Source organism: Ovis canadensis, chromosome X (genome assembly GCF_042477335.2).
Source record: "Ovis canadensis isolate MfBH-ARS-UI-01 breed Bighorn chromosome X, ARS-UI_OviCan_v2, whole genome shotgun sequence".
Classification (NCBI taxonomy): domain Eukaryota; kingdom Metazoa; phylum Chordata; class Mammalia; order Artiodactyla; family Bovidae; genus Ovis; species Ovis canadensis.
Genome location: NC_091727.1, coordinates 115,516,375 through 115,536,715, shown reverse-complemented (window position 1 = coordinate 115,536,715; position 20,341 = coordinate 115,516,375). Strand labels below are relative to the sequence as shown.

At 46.2% G+C, this 20,341-nt stretch overlaps 1 protein-coding gene and 1 long non-coding RNA gene across 2 annotated transcripts in view; one reads left to right on the top strand and one right to left on the bottom strand.

Moving 5' to 3' along the window:
• Positions 1-2,017: 2,017 nt before the first annotated feature.
• On the bottom strand, positions 2,018-19,371 carry UTP14A (UTP14A small subunit processome component). Its single transcript, XM_070292095.1, has 15 exons — positions 18,775-19,371; positions 17,777-17,855; positions 16,876-16,946; positions 16,336-16,400; positions 14,501-14,643; positions 14,041-14,196; positions 9,538-9,657; positions 9,345-9,439; positions 8,616-8,739; positions 8,456-8,533; positions 7,616-8,006; positions 5,163-5,560; positions 4,249-4,442; positions 4,020-4,119; positions 2,018-2,450 (listed from the first exon to the last, which is right to left on the bottom strand). Exons 1-15 carry the CDS (start codon positions 18,798-18,800, stop codon positions 2,178-2,180), a joined length of 2,313 nt encoding a protein of 770 aa, XP_070148196.1. The 5' UTR covers positions 18,801-19,371; the 3' UTR covers positions 2,018-2,177.
• Positions 4,447-20,341, top strand: part of LOC138931189 (uncharacterized) — a 67,777-nt gene continuing 51,882 nt past the window's right edge. The window contains exons 1-2 of the long non-coding RNA XR_011446449.1: positions 4,447-4,607; positions 16,156-16,206. This is a non-coding gene — a long non-coding RNA (uncharacterized lncRNA). The remainder of the gene's footprint in view (positions 4,608-16,155; positions 16,207-20,341) is intronic.

Below are 20,341 nucleotides of genomic sequence, written 5' to 3'. Positions count from 1 at the left end.
GATTTAACGCTGCCGATCGGGATGACCTAAAGACCACGGTGGGGGCCGCACAGACGGGACGGGACTACTGAGGCTGGACGAAAACTGCCCAGGGGAAAGTGGGACCTACGAGGGCTGCAGAAGGGTGGCGGGGGCGGTCTCGGGCTCGGCAGGAAGGCGCCACCACCGCCCTCTGCCCGTCCCCAGCGTGCCCCGCCCCGTCCGGGGGCCCTAAGGGCAGGGGCCTGGGCCGTGGGGGAGCCGAGCCAGGGCGGTACCATTCGGAACAGAGAGGGGGGCTGGGAGGGAAGGGAGGAGCCAGGGGTCAGAACCCTGTTGGGGGCGGGGGGGGCCACACCCTGGGAAAAAGGCTTGGGCACATCCAGAATGGACCAATCAGCGAGCAAGGCCAGGGTGGCGTCAAGGGGCAGCTCTGGCCAATGGGAAGGGAGAACACTTCGGAGGTTCGGAGGAAGAAAAGAAAAAAAAAGCCCCACGGAACAACAATCGAATCCGTTTGGGGGCTTGGAAGGCAGGGAGTGGGAGTCGTTTATAGCACGTTCCAGCGCCTGCCCTCCCCTTGGAAGGATAGGGTCGTTTGCATCACTCGTGGGCCGCGGGGAACACACGGCGCTGAGGAGGGTCCCGAGAAAGTAGAAAGGGATTGGCCGTTTACTGGGGGCACTTGATTGGGTGCTTCGATTTTGGGGGGGTGGGTGGGACAGAAGTGGGAGCTTTGTGCTCAAAAGAGTGCAAGAGAAGCTTAAGGTCTCTTAAAGAGAGGCAGGAATTGGCAGGGGTCCCCCATTCCTCCATACGGGCAGTGTCAGCCAGCAAGTGGATCGCAGATAATTTCAAACCAGTGGATAATTTAAAAATACCCCTTGAGCTCTGAACACGATCAACATACTCAGTTCCCTTCCTAGCACCGGGCAGGTTCTTGAGAGGATGAGCAGTGTTAGCCCGGGTCCACAGCTGCCACTGGGAATTTGAGACGTGGCGTGGCTTTTGGCTTCAGAGTTAAGTCTAGGGTCCCAGTGCTTACTCGGTCACTAACTGAAATCTTAAACCTATAAAATAAAGGCATTGTGACTAGTTACCATTGAGGTAGAAACTGATTTGAGGAGTGATGGGCTCAGAAAAAAAGAGCCATACTGGTGGGGAGAATTGCAAAAGGAAATTCGTGGAGGGGCAGAACTTTTAACCCAGGATTTCAAATGTCTGCAAAGCTCCTGAAGCTGTATGTAAAATGGTGTAGGTGTTTTTTTCTGGTGAGGGTTCATAATTTAAGATTCTCATAAGGTTGTGACATAAAAATTGAAAAGGTCTAAAAAGGCTGTGGGGAAGTAGGTGAAGTGCGCTAGTGGCTATGTCCTTTCCCTATCAGAGGGGGTTTCTCCAATTTCTTGTTAGGAATCTCTGGCTGCAGGGGCCCTTTTGATACATAAGGTCATCCAGAGAAAGGCAGGTTCCTCAGAGCTGAGAAGCTGATCATGAACTGCCGTATAGCAAAGTAACACCTGAATAAATCATAAACAATGGTGAGGAGTTGGCCCTTCATTAGGAAGTAAAGGGAATAGAGCTTTATTTCTGAAAGCTCATTTACCTCATCTATAAAGTAAGACTAAAAGTGCTAACTACTCTAGACTGCAACCTGTGAGCTGGGAGGCTCACACATAAATTCTCCATACTGGAGTGGTTTCAGTGCCTTCCTCCAGGGAATCTTCCCAACCCAGGGATCGAACCTGTGTCTCTTACATCTCCTGCATTGGCAGGCAGGTTCTTTACCACTAGCGCCACGTGGGAAGCCCAGGACCAGCCCCGAGCAGAATCCAATTGCCTGATTTGTGCATACTGCTGCTAGGTTCAGAGGTTGAGAATATACAATATTTAGTTACTATTTCTGACTTATTAAACTGATTATTTATGGTTATATCTGACATGGACTTAAGGTCATAGGCTAGGGTAACTTCCCTCCAGTCCAATTTAGGACAACTTAGTCCTTGGTAAGAAAATAACAACATAGTAAACATTCCAGTTAGATAAAAATGCCTTTATTTCTAAAATGTGGCTTAACTACACCCATGGTGTGCTAAGCTTGTTTTGGAATCATCTTGCAGCTCCAAGTAAAACCAGGCCAGTGGAGGAACAGTCAGGGCTATTGGTTCCCGGCACCATGGTGTCACTACTTCAGCAATTCAATCCACACAATTATTCTCCAGATGTTTTTTGTGACGTATGGAGAGTCGTTTTGGATTCCTCTGTATGACAGAGAGGTCCGACCTTGAGGAAGATCGGTAGCCCACATCCTCTGCTTTGATAGGCTTAATGATATGGCCTGGCTTGGTGACAACCTTGGGCATGGTCAGCTTTTGGAAGGCCCTCTGGGTGTTCCATGTAGATCCTACCGGGGTCTGGATGGTCCTTTCAAATTGTCGATGGTGTGTGAATGGATGCGGAAGCACCTGCACCTGGAAAGGAAGGCAGAGTGACTTGGCCTGAGCCAAGGCTGTAAACTCTAATGTCAGCTGGCCAGGGAGTTTTAGCACATAAGCCTCAGTCCTACACGATGGCTGTGGTGAGTGGAGCTACCGAGTGGCCAAGGTATGGCCACGCACCCATCCAACCTTAGGAGTGCCAAGCTGCTTGATGACACTTGGGAGGGAACTAACTGGGATCAGAAACTCCCTTCCCCCAGGCTTGCCCAACCATGGAGGGATGAAAAACCATCCCAACAAGGCCCCTGTGGCAAGAGGAATACTAAGTAGCTGCAGGGTTGCTGGCCCCTAATGGGTCTTCCTATATAGCATTGTGACTACCAGACATCTGAGTACTGGTTTATCTGTGCCTTTCCTGCCTCTTTGTCCCCTTCTTTTTCCTTCCCTTGATTCATAGCATTGATGTTTTAAGGAACCCAAAGATTTACTCCCAAATCCTGAACTCCACCAGGCTACTACACTCAGCTTCATGCTCTTCCCAAGTCTCATTTCTTTGCCCAGGACTCTTTTGCATTCCACCACAGTGCTGGTTTCAGACTTAAATAATCTTTAAATGCTTCCCCAAAGGCCAAAGAGGAGGAAAAAGACATAAGCAGAAAAATGGGGAAGTTACAATCAGTAGTCTCTGGAGATACTCAATGGAACACTCAAAGAGAAGCTTGAGTACTGCCAGGCAGTCCTGGTGGTGGTGAAGGACACAGATTCTTTAGGTTAAGGGAGGGTCTTAGTGGGATTGACAGAGTATTATTGAAATCATATTTTTCTCCTCTCTTCTGTACCTATTAAATAGCTCCCCCCTCTTTAGAATGAAAAATACAACTCATTTCAATATTAAACTGACTAGATAGATCTTGGGGTCATAGATTTTCAGAACTGAAGGGAACGTAAAGGTCACTGAGTCCCATCTCATTCCCAAGTCCCCTCTATGCATGCTCACACCCCCAGAGCAACCCCTTCTCTTTGGACCAGCAGAAAGTTTTTCCTTGAATGGGAATCCTGCCTTTCCTCTAACTTCTATGATATGTGGCTGCACCCCACACAAAAGCCTGCAATAAAGTTGAAAGCCATGATTGTGCTCAAGTTTGCTCTTCTCCTGGGTAAACATCCCTAGCTTATTATCATATGATACAGTTTTACATCCTTTCACTGTCCTGAACAAGCTGGTCATTTTTCTTAGGACGTAGGTTAAACCTATAGCCTCCAAACATTACCTGGACTATAAGCACAAGCCTGAAGCATAGCAACTCTGAGTTTTGTCAGGCCCATTTGCATCAGCATTTTCTGGGGTACTGGCTGAAAATGCAAATTTGGGGGCCTCACCAATGCTACAAAGATTCAGTTTTAACCTACCCACCCAGTAATTAAAACAGCAGAGTCAATCTGGGGAATTATTCATCTCAGAGCCAGTGAAAACAAGAATAGATCTGATCTGTGGTCAAGATCACACCCTGCTCTTGACCACAGAGCCCTAGAACACTCCTCCTGAGGAGGAGAGCCAGGCAGCAGAAGGAGGAGGCTGCTAAATTGCTCTCTATCCCTCACCTGATGAGCTGCTGCATGGGGGTTCCGCTTCTCATTGATAATCACATTTGGCAAATTCCTGTCTTTCCTTGGAGGACCCTCAGGGGCTTTAATGAGAAACCTGGAAAGCAGAACAGCAGGGTGTCTGACTAAGAGCATTAAGGACTTAGTCAAAAGGGCAGAGAGGACACACGAGGGTGAAGTGGGAGAACCTGGTGCCCTTCAAACGGGCTTTCTTTCCTGTACTTACCTGCGTCTCTTCTTGGCACTGGGCTTGAGGCCCATACCACCCCACTCGCCCCAGCCAGGCAGAGTCAGGTCCAGGTCCTTTGGCTTACTCGCCTCCATAGCTTCCCTCTTCTCTTTCAAGAAGTCTCTGATGACATCATCCCCAGCAAAAGCTTCCTTTATTATCTGCCTTTGATCTCTCTCTTCTTCATCTTCCTAGGAAGAAACAAGAATAGTTACGGCTTGCCTCCTGAGCCGAGGTTTGTGGCAAGATGGTTGGGTTGTGACATTCTAGCGCCCTCTAGGGGGAAGTGCGGAACAATGATGGTCTTGCACTACAAACCAACCGGCAGCCAACCAAGCTCTGATCTTCTCTCTAGGGTAAATATCCCTAGCTTGTTATCAGAGGACACGATTTAAAACTTTCAAGAAGGAAACTATAGGGTGGAGGAAGGAACCAGTCAGTGTCAGGAGGGGGAGCTCCAAGTGGGCCTGGCCAGAATGTGGGAGTCCTTCAGTTTATATCCCTGAAAAGACAGGTGCTGGGGCTCCTCACTTGAGCAGTTTCAATGACTTAATCAGGGAGCCCCAGACCATTTGGGATCCCACTGAGTAGAGCAAAACTCACTCACCTTTGAGTTGTCCTGCCTGGCATCTGGCCAGATCTTTGAATGAGTCCCTCTGTCCTGTGAGGGCTTTAGAGTCACAGGACAGGGAGGATGTGGTGGCTCAGAATTTAAGATGAGGGAGTCTCAGCGGCACTCACATAATTGCATCTATTAAGCTGTCGCTGGGACCAGCCTGGGCAATACTATTCCGGACCTCTCAACTACCGCCATGTGCCCCCAGCACAAAACTTTCGATTCTATTGCTCGTGCAGGAAGGAAACTTTCCACGCCAGCTCTGATCCCCCCCCGCAACCCTGGCTCTGCTCACCAACTCCTGTACAGTCGTGGGAACTGCCAAGGACTTCACGGAAGGCGATTTTGTGGTTAGGAGGTTCTGGAGATCAATCATTTGCTCCTTCCTCTTCTTCTCCTTGGGGGTGCCAATATGATTACTTAGATTCTTCTCCAACTGCAGCCCTTCCACTGCAGTTCTGGGAAGCTCCTTGTTTTCAACACACTCTTCTCTGCCCAGCTCCTCCAGCTCGTCCAGAGTCCGAGCTCTCTTTGGCCTCTGCAGCAACATGGGCTCCTCTTCCTCCCTGGCAGGTTCCTCTCTCTGAGCTGTCCTCGCTGAACTCAGTTCTTGCTTCCCTGACTGATGGTTCTCCGTGATGAGTTTCTGACACAGTGCCCTCAATTCGGACAGCACCTCCTGGCTGCCGGGATCTGGGGGAAGCAATGAAAGGTGTCAGAAAAGTAGGGTGGGTGGTGTCTCACAAGCATTTACTGAACTCTTGCTGGGCATGGGGCACCAGGGGAGACAGGCTAATGACGACAAATGGGTAAGAGAATATGCCATTCATTAGATCTCCTGGTGAGTTCACTACCTGTCAAGTCACAGGCAATGGAGTTTAGGATTTAAAAGCAGCACGCTAGGAAGCGGATGTTCTGGGTCCTGTTCCCAGCTTTGCCAGTGACTCTGTATAGAGCCGTGGCTTAATTTGCCCAGAGAGTAGGCTCTACTTGGGTGGATCGCTCCAAATTCCACATTTTTATTAAAAAAGCTGTTTTAGCAACTGGCTTCTAAAAGCAACTTTGTTGTCATTTATAGAGTTGGCCAAAACGCTCAGATTTTTCTGTTGCAGCTTACGGGAAAACCCTGAAGGAACTATTTGGCCAACACAATATTATTTGTAATTTCTAAAAACTGTGACGTCCTATTTGTAATTTACACTGTAATTTTCTACTTGTAAAAACTGTATCCAGCATTGTTTTACCTTAAAGCAGCATCTCACAACCTGCTGTGGCAGTCAAGTAGCTCGCACTTGCCAGGCACCAGGGCCATCTGAGCAGAGCAAACACCATTAGCCTCTGAAAGCCCCGAGGGAGACATGGCCTTGACATGCTTCAAGACTGTACCCTGCATTGACTCAAGTTGCTCCTGTTCCCAAGTTCATCCTTTTCTCTAGCTCTGGCTTGAAGACAATGGCACAAGCTACTTAGATCTGGCCTGAGGATATGTGTGTTTACTGTCAAGGATCAACTTTCCTTACTCATTTTGTTTGGGGTCCATGCCTTCCCACTATTTTAGGATACTATTTCCCCAAAGGTTTGAGATCTTTCGTATTTATCATCTGTATATGCTAAGTTGCTTCAGTCATATCAGACTCTTTGCAACCCCATGGACTGTAGCCTGCAAGGCTCCTCTGTCCGTGGGATCCTCTAGGCAAGAATACTGGAGTGGGTTGCCATGTTCTCCTCCAGATCTCCGACCCAGGGGTCGAACCCACGTCTCTTATCTACCTTTCATTCCACAACCGTTTGATATATTTCACTAGATAGGCAATTTTTGAGGGGTCTGGGAGGAACCATCCTGGCCTGTGGCTAGTGCTTTCTACAATCCTCTCGGAAGTGACTACTTATAATTACTAACCCTGGAACTCCTAAGCTGAAAACCCCAAAGGTCCCCCAATACATTCTAAACAACAGCTCTAAAAAAAATTTTTTTTAAACCATGGAAAAACAGAATCTTGTTATCATGTAAATTCATTCATTATTCTTATAGGAAATATAATTGGACCCAAGAATCTGACCAGACCAGGTGGTTTCTGAGTGCAGTTAGTTTCCTGAGCAGGCTTTATAACACCCTGCTTTGTCCCCAGAACACGAGTTCCAACCTGCCTCAAGGGTGCCAAGGTTCCTAATATATATAATATGCAAACTGAGTTTTTGCATGGGCTAACAATTCTAATTTACCCTGTACCTATAGTCAGTCATTCATTCCTATCAAAAAAGTCACACCCCCATCAACATATCAACCAACATTAACAGAGTGCTAAAAATGCTACTCCTCCTCCCCAAACAAAGCAGACAACTGCAGCGATGATCTGAAGACATTTCATAATATCTCAAAATATACCTTTGCATCTATGGGTGTGAACAATTTTCAGATTTACCAGCCCACTACACTGCTCTTTGGCTTGCAGGTCCCAGTGATGTTTACTCCCACCCCTCCTTCAAGGATGGTGTACTTCTGTCTTTCTGAAGACTGAGCACATACTCTAGAGCCATGCAGATGCCCGCTTATGAAATGCCTTTGAAGAAAAACGGTCATTACGAATGTATTTTCTCTTCAGGGACCCATGGCACTCTCTTGAAAGGCCCTAGAGCCTAATCTCTGCAGCACGGGTGGGAGGGCACAGTTTTCCTCTCAGTTGGCCAAGAGCACAAGCACCAGCACCAGCACCAGGCAGCACCCCCCTGTGGTGTACCACTGCTCACCCTTTGTTACACGGCTGTGCACTGGCTCCGCCATGTGGTTGAGCTCAGACTTCTGTCTAAGTGATCGCCTTTCCTCAAATTGTTTCAAGAGAGTTTCTTCCTCCACCACTGCTCTTTCTTCCTCACTTTCAGAAGTCTCCTGGGCTTCAGGCTCAGCAGGATCTTCCAGGTCTTTCTGGATCTCAGCCTCTTTGGCATCAGTGAAGTGATTCTGGACCATCCAGGGGTTCAGTCCATTTGCCTTTATCTGCACCCCATTCACCATGTCAGGGACAAGAGGTTCTTCCTCTTCCTCCTGGCCTTCCTCCTCTTCCTCACTCTCAGAGGCCGCCCGGACCTTCTGCGTCAGCTCTTTGTTCCTGGCCAGCTGTTCCTGCATAGCCTGGCGAGCCTGGGGAAAGTCATAGCACGAGTGCCTATCATTAGTGACCGCAGTCACACCTCTCCCAGTCCACTCCTCAGAGCTGCCTCCTCTCAAGCTTCCTGGTACCTACCGTTTAAACTGCTTATACACCATTGTGTTAACAGCTATGGAACAAAATGGAAGACAAATTCTTTGTCCTCAAGGAATCGACATGTGAAACAAGTTTTGTGTTTTTTTTTTTTAACATACAACTCCTCTCTTCTTGCCTTTGGTGCTGTTTCCCTTTTATCTCTCCTTTTCCACATAATTTTCCTCTCTGCCTTAGAAATTTTCTGATGCCTTTTTAGATTCCTGGTTTTCCATTCATCCACATGGCTTTTTTTTCCCCCAACTCTGCTTCTGCTAGCATCATTATGGACTGCTTTGCCTTTCTTTCCTCCAATTCCATATCTCCTTTCACCCTGATGGTATCTTACCTCCATGTCATATTTGGCCATAATTGCCTTTGATTTTGCCCATTTCCCACTGTTCTGGTGCTTAAGGCTCATTCGCTCCTGGAAAGAAAGGGCACAGTGAGCTCCTTATTGCTTTCTAGGGAAAGCAGGTTCAAGGGTTGGGGGCCAGAGGCAGCCTCACCATCATTCTGGCCTTATCGAGTTTTTCTAGTTCTTCTAGGGCCGCAGCAGGATTGACCTTCTGCAGCTTTTCAAAATCTTTTAAGGCTTGCTTGGCCTTTCCTTTCTTCAGAATTCTGTGATACCTATAGGGTGAGAGAGGTATGAGGGAAGAGAGATAGCTGAACCACTGGTGCCACACATGTAAGTGCCCTCACCACACGAGGGGTCTCCTAATGCCAGGGATGGACTGGACGTCACAGAGCTAGCTGACTGCAGGGAGCCGGCTGGAGACCTGCGAGGCTTGGTGGGACCCTCAGTCCCTGCAGCCCCCAAGGGCAGACCTCCACAAATGAGTCCCCTCCACTTCTAGAGCATAAGCACAAGGGAAGAGCAGAACATGATCCCAAAAGGCAAAAAAGGCAGGAAGGAAGCCCTATTGGCTTCATAGCTGTTGAAGTCAGAGCTCATTCAGCAGAACCACTCTGTGATGCCCTGGAAGGGAGTGAAAGTGACTGAACAGTCCTCTTTTTTTAGCAAATCCAAGATGGAAAGCCAAAGCCAGAGGAGCAGGCACCACTGAAGCAGGCAAAACTCTCTGAGGTTGGTGTGAGGGAAAAAGAGGCCAGTCACTCCTCTTTGGGACTTTTCCTACAGGACCCCACAGCTGCCAGTCCTTCTCCTAAGAACTTGTGATGAGCCATGCCGCTTTCCCATGGAACCCAAGGCTGGTTCACAGAGGCTTCCTTACTTTTTGCTTTTGATTCTCTTCTCTCTTCGAGCCCTGGCCTCATAGTAGGACTGCAGGGCCCGGGCCCTTTGAAGCTCTGCTCTGCGCATCTTTACCTACAATGAATGACATTTACAGTGACCCCTAGGATTGATGGTAAATGCCGGGAGAAACAGAGCATGCCTGGGTGGATCAAAGGGCTTATCACACTTACCTCTTCCAGGCTCATAGCTTTGAGAGAGGCCTTTTCCATGGGAGTCAGTAAAGGGTCTGTCACAGGCTGCTTGTTCTTATGGAGAAGATTAAAAATCTCCTGCTCCAGGGGAGTTCTTGCCTTAAGGAGGTAACAGAACACTCTAAGTCTTAAGTCATGCTCTTAGAGTCTCCCTCTTTACAATCCTTTGGCCATCTACACAGTGACTGGAATCACAAACTGGACAGGATGGGCTGTTACAGCAAAAGAAGGGGGTTCTAGGCTTGCTGTTCAAGGGTACAGATAAAGCCTTACATTTTATTCTGATTTAAGGTAACTTCAGCAAGGGGCCTCTGAGGTTACTCTCTAATATTACCGAGGGAATCACTCTGTGTTCAGATGACCAATATATATAAAACAATACCATTCTCTTAAGAATCAAAGCAGGATGCTCTTAAGGTAAATGCCTGCAGGACAGAGGAACAGCAGTACCAAATTGTCAGTCTAGAGAGATGCAAAACAAAATGGTCCCTGAATTCTTATGTATATTTGAAGCAGATTACTTTTAACACAAAGTTAGGGACCTCAGATCTGTATCAGCCTGCCTTTAAGAATATTTCTAGAGGAAAGGGGAGGTTAGGTCTTAAGATGAACACAAAAAGACACCGCCTTTAACAAAATGACCTCCAGGTAATTAGCCCGCTTCCTGACAGTTCAAATTTAACTCTAGTCAGTTTTTAACTTGGCTCTGATGCTTCACTTTCCAGATAACTTTGCATGCTAGGTGGTATCTACGCTAATGAAACGAAATGGACTGAACCAGTGACTTCACATGTCAACAAAAGACCCCATTTGCTGCTTGACTGATATTGTAAGGATGGCTAAAATAATCAGGCTGATCATGTCATGGTCCACTTTGGCAAGGCATAAAGATAGCCCTGGGCAAGAGCCAGTTTCAAACCTCGTGCACATATTTTATGTGGTTTTCTTGAAAAGCCATATATATCACAGTCAGTGTTGAACTTACAAATATCTGGACAAATGCATAAACACATCATCCCACGTTACACTACCCTACTGATCGAACCATAAACCTATTCTACTGAACAGTAAAGGTGCATGTTCTTCCACTTTTAGTATTTGCAGTAGTGATCAATCACAGGCTATAAAATGATTTATATTACAATGTTGTAATCTCCCTCTGACTCAATTCAATTTACAAACACTTATTGATTGTAGCTACATTCCAGGCACTTGTGTGGGGTGCTAGGAATACACAATTAATTAAGATAGTTCCTGTCCTCATAGAGCTCATAGCCTTTCAGAGGAAAGACATTGCACCATCACCAACATGATAGGTTAAAAGTCCATAGGAGTAATCACAGAGGAAGGAACAATTCCGATTAGGAGATGGGGTAGGCTTGGGGAAGGAAGAGACTTTTTGAATTAGGCTTTGAGGCATCAGCACAATTCTACAAGGAGGGGAAAAAAAAACCCTAAAGGGAGAGACGTGTATAAGCAAAACACAGATCTAGGGAAGGGAAAGATATGTTAGGGAACAATGCATTGTCCAGTGTAGCTAAGATGCCAGGTACTTCTGTCTTATTCTGTAAGTGGAGAGCCTTTTGAAGGATTTTAAGCAGAAAAGTGACAACTGGTGCTGTGTTTTGGAGAGAAAAGCCTGGTGACTGTGTAAGGGGTTCTATGGAAAGTGTCAAATGAAAATAACACATGGAACCAGGGCTGTGAGACAGAATTACAGGACTCACCCCCTGCATGGGCTGGCAGTTGAGGGGAGGAGTTATGTCACTGACTGAGGTACAGCATGAAGGTCATAGTACAGCTTAAGTGTCTGGGGAAGGAAAATACTAGGCGTACTTTGTCTTGTGTCAAGTTCAGGTGCACAGGGGAGACCCAGGTGAGGCCTGTGAGTCACGTGCAACACGGGTCCAGAAATCAGGAGTTGACAGTGATCTGTACCATGTTTACAGCCCAAGAATAAAAAAGGACTAAGAAAGTCAGATAAGAACCAAAACGGACACGAAAACAACAGCAAGCCTATGTTCCAAGGCAGCAGTTTTAATCACAATATGTTAATGGTGTCAAATAAGCTGAAGACACAGACCTGGGATGTGGCCACTGGGAGGCCCCTCACTAATGCATTTTGAAAGAAGTTTCAGGAAGGTAGTAGGGAAGAGGGTGACAGAACAGGGACCAGCTCTTTCCAAAGCATGTTCCTCATCAACTGACGAGCTTTACTTCATTTTTGTAAAGTTTAAAATTCAGTGGGTTTGATTAATAAAATCAGTTTGTCCTCTAAGTCAAAGGGATTTCTTTACCATCTTTTCATACCATTTAAAAGGGTGTCTGGCATACACCGTGGTCTGCCCAACTCTCAAGAGTGGCATGTGCTATTTTCTAGCAACCAGACTCTGCCAATACCCCCTAGCCCACCCCCAGGCACACTGAGAAAGGAAGGTTTTGAGGAGCACACTTCTGGAAATGGTGGTGCCAGCTGCTAGGGGAGGGAAGAAGGGAGTGGGTGGTAAGTTAGCTTACCCCATTTCTAGCACTTTGCCGTTTACAAATGCTTTCTCACGCATTATCCCCTTTAATGCTTCTCAGCTAGAGTCAAATGGAATTTTAGGTAACTGGACCAAAACTGTAAGTGCTGACTTTTTAGATTCTTTATTTCCAGGAACACTAGTATACTGCTAGCCTCTGGGCTCTGCCTTCTAAGGTGCTACTAGTCACCAAGGACCCCCTGACTTCTCTGTGCCATGTTGGTATAATTTCGCAAAAATGAACCTCAGACTGGCTGCACCATTCTCAGTGCAACCCCTCCCCCACTCTCATCTTTATTGACCAATTTGGCATTTGCCTGCCACCTCCAAGATCACACCAGCATTTGGAAAAAGCAAGGTGCAGAACAGTGTGGAGTAGATTACTACTACTTTTTTGATTTTAAAAAATGAGATAAACATAAATATATCCATAAAACTTTTAATTTAATAAGAACAAATAACTTGTAGGAGTAGTGACCTCTGGGTGAGAGTATGGGGGTAAAAATGAGCAGATGGGGGACAGGGGTGGGGTCAAATGCTACATTTCTTCTATACTTATTTTCAAATCCTGCAAATTGTATTACCTCTTAAAATTTTTTTCCTAAAGTCTCCCTTCCATCCTGCAGCCACACTTTAAACCTGATCTCATTTTCATGTGGAAAAGGAAGCATCCTAGAAAGAGAATGGTGGTGACTTTCAATAACAACATCAGAAACAGAGTTTATCCCCATAATAAGCAACACCTTGCTCAATGTCTAGCTATGGCGGCAAGCCATGTTTACTTTGATGAGCTTTAGTTATCTCAACTTCCTGACACATATGACACCATTTTAGGATTTACAGAAAGCAGAGAAACCATCTATCCAGGGTTTGGGCGCTGCTATTTTGGACTATCTTTCTGCTGAAGACAGAACACCCCCGTATAGACTCCATAACCAATGGTGTATTGGAAAAGAAAGGCTAGCTGTTCTGAAGTTGTTCAGACTAAACACTGACACTTCAGGTACAACATGGGATTACTAACTTTTTAACTTTGCCATTGGCATAACTACTGTTCCACCTCTGGCCCCATCATTTACCACCACCACCATTTCATAACAGATAAGCTATTTCAACACCATTAAAGTGGAAAGAATAATTTCATAATAAAAAACAGCTGACAACCCCACACCGCCATATTCACAATTATCCTTACAGTTCAGATGATTGAAAAATTTGCTTCAGATTAGTGTTTGGGAAACCCAGCTCTAAAATATAATTTTTATTTTCTGCAGCTCAGTCATAATGAGTTACTTGCTAAGATTCTAGTCATTATCACCAATCTGCTATATTTTAATGTGGTGTTCCTTTTCAAGTAAACTTCGGTCCTGCTGCTCATATATCCCGCCTAATGCATCATTAATGCTGCCAGGTTCCTGACTCTCCCCAGATCAGAATGCTGGCTGTAAAAGCTTCTAAAAAACCAGGGTGTGAAAAAGAAAACATCATGATGTTCCTCCTTCTCTATTGGCAAATCAGATGTCGTCACACAAAAACATGGAGATAATCATGTGTATGTGGGGGAGGAGGGCTCCCTGGTGGTAAAGAATCTGCCTGCTACTGCAGGAGATGTGGGTTCGATCCCTGGGTTGGGAAGATCCCCTGGAGAAGAAAATGGCAACCTGCTCCAGTATTCTTGTTTGGGAAACCCCATGGACAGAGGAGCCTGGCAGGCTACAGTCCAAGGGGCGGCAGAGTCAGACACAACTCAGGGACTAAACAACAACTGCCATGTAGGGGACACTCCAAGCTGAGGAAGGGTGAGCTACTGCCTATGAATCTTGCTTTCCCACCCTCTCCCTTTCTAATCACTCAACTAAAATGACCACAGCTGCCATTTCCGCTTAACACGTCTAATGAGACCAACTGCAGGCTCTGCAATGTCCATGCTGTGTGACCTCACCTTTCAAGGGGCACTAACCTTCCAGCCATTGACCACATGTTCGATGGGAGCAAAGGCTGATTGGGGCTTGCTCAGGGGAAAAACCAGCTGCTCTGCTTGCCGGTTCTTCAGAACGACAGGATCCCATTTGGAGAGGATTTGGGAGCTTTTATTGAATGCCACTTCTCTGTGGATCTGAAACAGGCAAAAGCACACAGAAAGAAAGAGCCACGAAATGAAGCATTAAACTCAAAAGAACCAGCAGGAAATTAGCAGGCCACGTTACTCAGTCCAAGAAAGAATCAGGATGCTAGAGATTAGCTCTTGCTTACTTACTTCTCAGGATTGCACTTGCCCTGAGATTAGTTTTAATCTTTTCCAAGGTGAGGCAACCACAACTTGCCCCCCTCCCACTTCTCAGGCCTTCCCCGCTTCTCATCTTGCCCTTTTTTCTTGGTCAGTTTCTTGCCCTTAGTGGACCACATTTTCTTTGACTTACCCGCTCAATCTCTTCTCTGTGAAGTGGTAACTCCACAGTCTTCTTCGATTTCACTCGATTCAGCTGCTTTTTCACAGCAGCCAATGAAGATGAAGTTTTAACAGGCTCAAGCAGATCTGAAAGGACCAGCTTTTCTCCTGATCCTGTAGAAAGGCCAAACTTTCTGGTCAGACTGAGAAGTGAGGCAAAACCTCAGCATCACCTCAGCAGAAAGTGCTGGTAGCCAGGCAGGTGTGCAGGGAAGCAGGAATAGCCCTCTTACTTCCATCACTAGCCAGAGTGATGGCACTGCTTTCCTACATCCCCAAACGTGTTGAAGTGTAGAAGAGAGAAAACTATTTAAAACAGTCATTTGCTTTTCTCCTGGTCTTTCTGGTTCCACGCTTGCCCACTGCAATTCACTCTTCACACAGCAACCAGTGTTTTGAAATTGTAAATCACAGGATGTCATGATCCTGCAGAAAGTCCTCCAATGACTCCCCATTATCCTCACAGCTCAGTGGGTCAAGAATCTGCCTGCAATGCAGGGGACCCAGGTTTCATTCCTGGGTTGGGAAGATCCCCTGGAGAAGGAAATGGCAAACCACTCCAGTATTCTTGCCTGGAGAATCCCATGGACAGAGAAGCCTGGCAGGCTACAATCCATGGGATCACAGGAGTTGGACACGATTCTTAGTGACTAAACCACCACCCTGTCTGCCTCTTCAATCTCAAGTTATCCGTAAGTGGAGGATGGTCCAGCCACACTGACTTTGCTCCTCTTCTTCAAACATGCTGACCATATTATCTCCCTCAGTGCCTTTGCACCAGCTGCTCCCTCACCTGGAACACTACTCCCTGTCTCTGCATGCTTGACTTTTCTTGTTATTCAGATCTCAGTTTAAGTTTTGCCTCCTCAGAGGCATTTCATTCATGCCTACCCACTCCAGTACACTTGCTTGGAAAATCCCATGGACGGAGGAGCCTGGTAGGCTGCAGTCCATGGGATCGCGAAGTCAGACACGACTGAGCAACTTCACTTTCACTCTCATGAACTGGAGAAGGAAATGGCAACCCACTCCAGTGTTCCTGCCTGGAGAATCCCAGGGACAGAAGAGCCTGGTAGGCTGCCATCTCTGGGTTGCACAGAGTCGGACATGACTGAAGCGACTTAGCAGCAGCAGCAGCCAAAGGAAAGGAGCTGCTTAGTCTCCTGACTGTATCATTTTGTTATAATTCGCTTACTGTTTCACTGCCTTAGAATGTAAACCCCAGGAGGTCCATCACTTATTCTTTACTCTGTATCTAAACCAATCCTGAAACTCATACATAGTAGAGGTACAGTATTTGCTGAATGGGTAAGCTTGGGAGAATACACTGTTACCAGTGCTGAAAGGTTACATTAAAGATCACTAAAAGTGCCTAACTCATTCACCTTACCTAAGTTGTGAATACAGTGGGAAAGATTTGGCACCTAGACTCAGTGTCAAGTGAAAATCTCAACTCTGCTATTTACTAGATCATATATTCTCAAATGGGGTGATACCATTTCCCCACCTAGGGGTAAAAATTGCTTCTTGGGTGAGCACGCGTAAGGAAAAAAAATAACCTTAGATACAGTTAGCTCATTAAGCTCTATGGCAGATCTTGACTGTGGCCTTTTCATTTTCTTTTAGAAATGGAAGAAATTCAAGAGCATCTGATTACCCTTCTTCATTCACTCATGGGTAAGTATGTATGGTATGATTCACTAACTGCATCAAAAATAGCTGGAAAGAGGGTGCCAAGGGGAAGTAGACCATTATGCTTTTGGAATTCCACAAGGTCCATGCAGACAGTTTCCTTTGTTAACTTACCTTCAGAACTTACACTGAACTCTGACACCTTCAGACTAGCCTCAGACCTATCAGCCAATTTCTGCCTGAAATTAAGCAAAACAGAATACATAGAGAATGGATACAGTCTGCTGGGGAACAAACACCTCTCTTCAAACAATGCTTTCATTTCATGTTTATTCTAGAATTAGGTTTTGTCACAAAATAACCAGGAAATCTGTTCCTAAGCTGGACACAGTAGTTTAACCATCTCTTAATGAAAACAGCCTCTCAAAAACACAAGGCAGTACAAGGTAGGCATAGTGAAAAAGGTATTAGACTTGGATTCAAACATGTCTGGATCTGAATACCTGATCTGCCACTTATTCGAGTGACTTTGGGACATGTCAATCTTATTTTCTATTTGAAGAAGCTGATGTGCAGAGGATTTACCTACAGTCTCCAAAGTACATGCTCTTAAGAATGATGCTGAAAAATGTTGTCTTCGGCACTGAATGTTAGCTGCAGATAAGTCCCATGGAATCAGCTAGTTAGAAATGTCCATATTGAAGGGAATGTTACCTATCCTTTCCATTAAGTGAACTGATTGATTCCAGAAGCTTCTGATGCTTTCTTTCTCCATCATTGTCCCCCTGGAAACAGAAAAAGGAAGAACCATCAGAATGATGAGGGGAAGGAAAAGACAGTATGGAAACTGAGGCACATGTAAAATCTCCCATTCTTTTGGTCAGTGGAGAAGTGGGAAATCAGATGAGGTCTGGCATGCAGGCATTCCAGCTCAAACAGGAAGAACTGCTTCAAAAACCGAAATTTCCTCACTGTAAGGAATATAGAGCCTTAGTAACCAGGAGCTAATGCCATGCTTCTGTCTTAACTGGTTTTAAGAAAAGTGCCATGAGAATAATATTTCTGTATAGAATATATAGTGTGAGCTGACATGGGAACCTTGACATAAAAAAGCCGATCTAAGTAGTTTTCTCAAGAGAATAAAGAGCTGGAATTCCTATAGCAGCTGCCCAGCTTAATTATGTATGTGTATATTTCAGTCAGAAAATCAAGTAACTCTCTATGGAAATTCAAACTTGGAAATAGGGAAATCATAAGGCACACACACTCCAAGTGGCACCACTGAGCCCCCTCCCCAGAAACTACACTTAGCACCTCAGCATCAAGCTGCCATAGCTTTAACTGTGTCTGTGAGCATCTATGCTTTATCTTGATTTATTTTGTGTTTCTATTAGCAGGGTAGGTCCTAAGGTAATCACTTCTTTGCTTTATGCCATTTTGGCTTAGGTTTAGAAGGAATGCTCTAATTTGGAAAATTGTAACTATAATTTATTTGTGAGACCTGAACAAGTATAAAGAATGTTGCCACCCCTTTTCCTTCCATGAAGTGTGTCCTCTACCCTAATTTTGAAACAGCAGGGAAATTGGAGAAGGCAGTTTAGCAGGTGTCACTCACTTCATCTTCACTGGTGCTCAAGGGGTAGTCTTGTGGCAAATCCTCTAGTTCTTTCTGTTGGTTTGGAGCCAGGAGGTTGCTAAAGGAGATAAAAGAGAAATACTATCACTTGAAGGAATTTTTCTTATATTGAAATGATCTCTAAAACATAACATCAGTTCTCAGTACAGAACAGTCTTTATCTCCTGGAAGAGGTGCAAACCAAGTAGTATTGAGCATCTTTGGAAATTTTCCAAGACATACAATCTGGACTGCAGAAGGCAGGCATCACCCGTTAAAAGGTGAGCAGTGTTAGTATCCATACAGAACTGCATGAAAATGGAAAGATCTAACACTCTTCAGTGATTGATTAGCACTGCATTTTCCACGGACCTCTGGGAGGCTATAAAAATGTCAGACCCTAGGTAAGGTGGCAGAAGATGCTGTTGCCGGCCCTTGAGGCAAGGCAACTTCACCATTAATATTTCTAAGCATCCGCCACATGGAAGACACCTGTATAGGTGCTGCTTTCTCAAAAGTGACATCTTGATCACTTGTTCTCAGAAATCGAGAAACAGGGAATTGGAAGAAAGCAGCTGAAGCTTGTTCAGCAAAGCAGGTACTTAATTAAAATGTCGTGGATGACACCAATTAACAAAGGTTTCCAAGATAAGGCGAGTTTATAACAAAGTCACTGCCTGCGCAGTAGGCGGAAACGCTCCGCACCAGCGGCATCAAAAGGAGTCACGTGATGAGGAAAGTGCTACATATTAACTTCTCTGGAGCGGGAGAAACCGCAACAGGACCAACAGGGATGAGACTAAGATGGAGAGCGGAGGGGGCGAATTAAATTAATAGGGCTTTAAAGGATGGATCATGGAAACAGTAACGAATGGTGAGATCCTGGGAGGGGAACAGCTGTCGCCAGCTAAAAGATGGCCTCTGTTTCTCAAAAGCCGGGAAAACCGACCCCCAGCGAGGCTCAGACCCTCCCCCTCCCCCGGACTGCTACCCCTCACCTCTCCGCAGCCTGGTTCGCGTTCATCTCAGCAGCCTGTCTCACATGGACCAGGAGCGGAAGTCGAAAGGAAAGAGATTTCCGTACCGGCCGCAAAGCAATTTAGGCTTCCGCCAATCACGCGCGACTAGCGGCGTCACTTCCGGCCCGCCCCGAGGTGTGCAAGGAACCAAGCAGTTTGGGAGGCGCCAGCGGGGAGTCAGGAGTCTGGAGGAAAAAGCCTGTCAGCGGGTGGAGCTCTGCTCTCCCCACCCACCTCTCAGCTCTTCGGCGCGTCCGCCTCTGTCTTCTCGGGCCCGGGTTTCCAGGAGGCCCGGGCGGGTGAGGTTAGCATGAGGGTGCCGCGCTGTCGGGGACCGGGCTGAGCCTTCGTGGCCCTGCCTGATCCAAAAGGAGAGGCTCCAGCGTCTGTCGGTGATCGACAGCGTCCTGCGAGCCTGCAGCCAGCCAGCTCGAGGCATTATTGACCGCCGGGGAAGTGGCCAGCATTGTGCTAAGGCCCTGGCGATCCGCCGGTGAACAACAAAGCAAGTTGCCTGCCCTCTTAAGGAAAAAATCCTTTGTCACCCCGCGTCCCCTTGTAATTGCAGCTCTGGGTTCCTACTTCCTACATAACAAAGTTTCATTCAAGAAGGGGCTGCGTCTGTGGCTGCAACTTCCTTCTCTCCCATCAACCTTTAAGAATTTTTCTTTAGTTAAAAATAGAAAAGTAATACACTTATTTTTCGAAGTCACTCCCGTTTTGTTTTCACCCCACCATTCCGCTGAAACTATTCTGGACAAGATCATCTTGTTACTAGATAAAAGGGACACTTCTCGGTGTTTGTCTTCCCAGAAGTCTGTGGTATTAGATACTGTTGGTTTGTGTTCTTAGGTATATTCAGAGAATGTTTTTGAGTAACTACTGTATGCCAGGCCCCTTGGCACTGGCGATACACTGGTGAATAAAACAAACATGTTCCATGGCCTTATACAACCTACTTTCTACTGGGGTTAAAGACAGTTTTGTCATGGTTGCAACTCCATCCTGGGCTCCCATGACTCCACTCTCCTGGTATCTTAGCTTTATGACCATTTCCCAACGTCTTCTCTGCTGGATACCTTTTATGTACGAACTCCCTAAACGATGATGTTCCTTAGGTTCTGTACTCAGTGCTCTTTGTTTATACCATGTGCTCTTCTTAAGCCTTTAACGCTTGTATCAGTTCAGTCCCTCTGTCATGTCTGACTCTTTGTGACCCCATGGACTGCAGCAGGACAGGCTTCCTTGTCCATCACCAACTCCCGGAGCTTGCTCAAAGCCATGTCCATCAGGTCGGTGATGCCATCCAACCATCTCATCCTCTGTTGTCCCCTTCTCTTCCTGCCTTCAGTCTTTCCCAGCATCAGGGTCTTTTCCGGTGAGTTCCTTCTTTACATCAGGTGGTCAAAGTATTGGAGTTTCGGCTTCAGCATCAGTGCTTCAGTGAATGCTCAGGACTGATTTCCTTCGGGATTGACTGGTTTGATCTCCTTGCTGTCCAAGGGACTCTCAAGAGTCTTCTCCAACACCACAATTCAAAAGCATC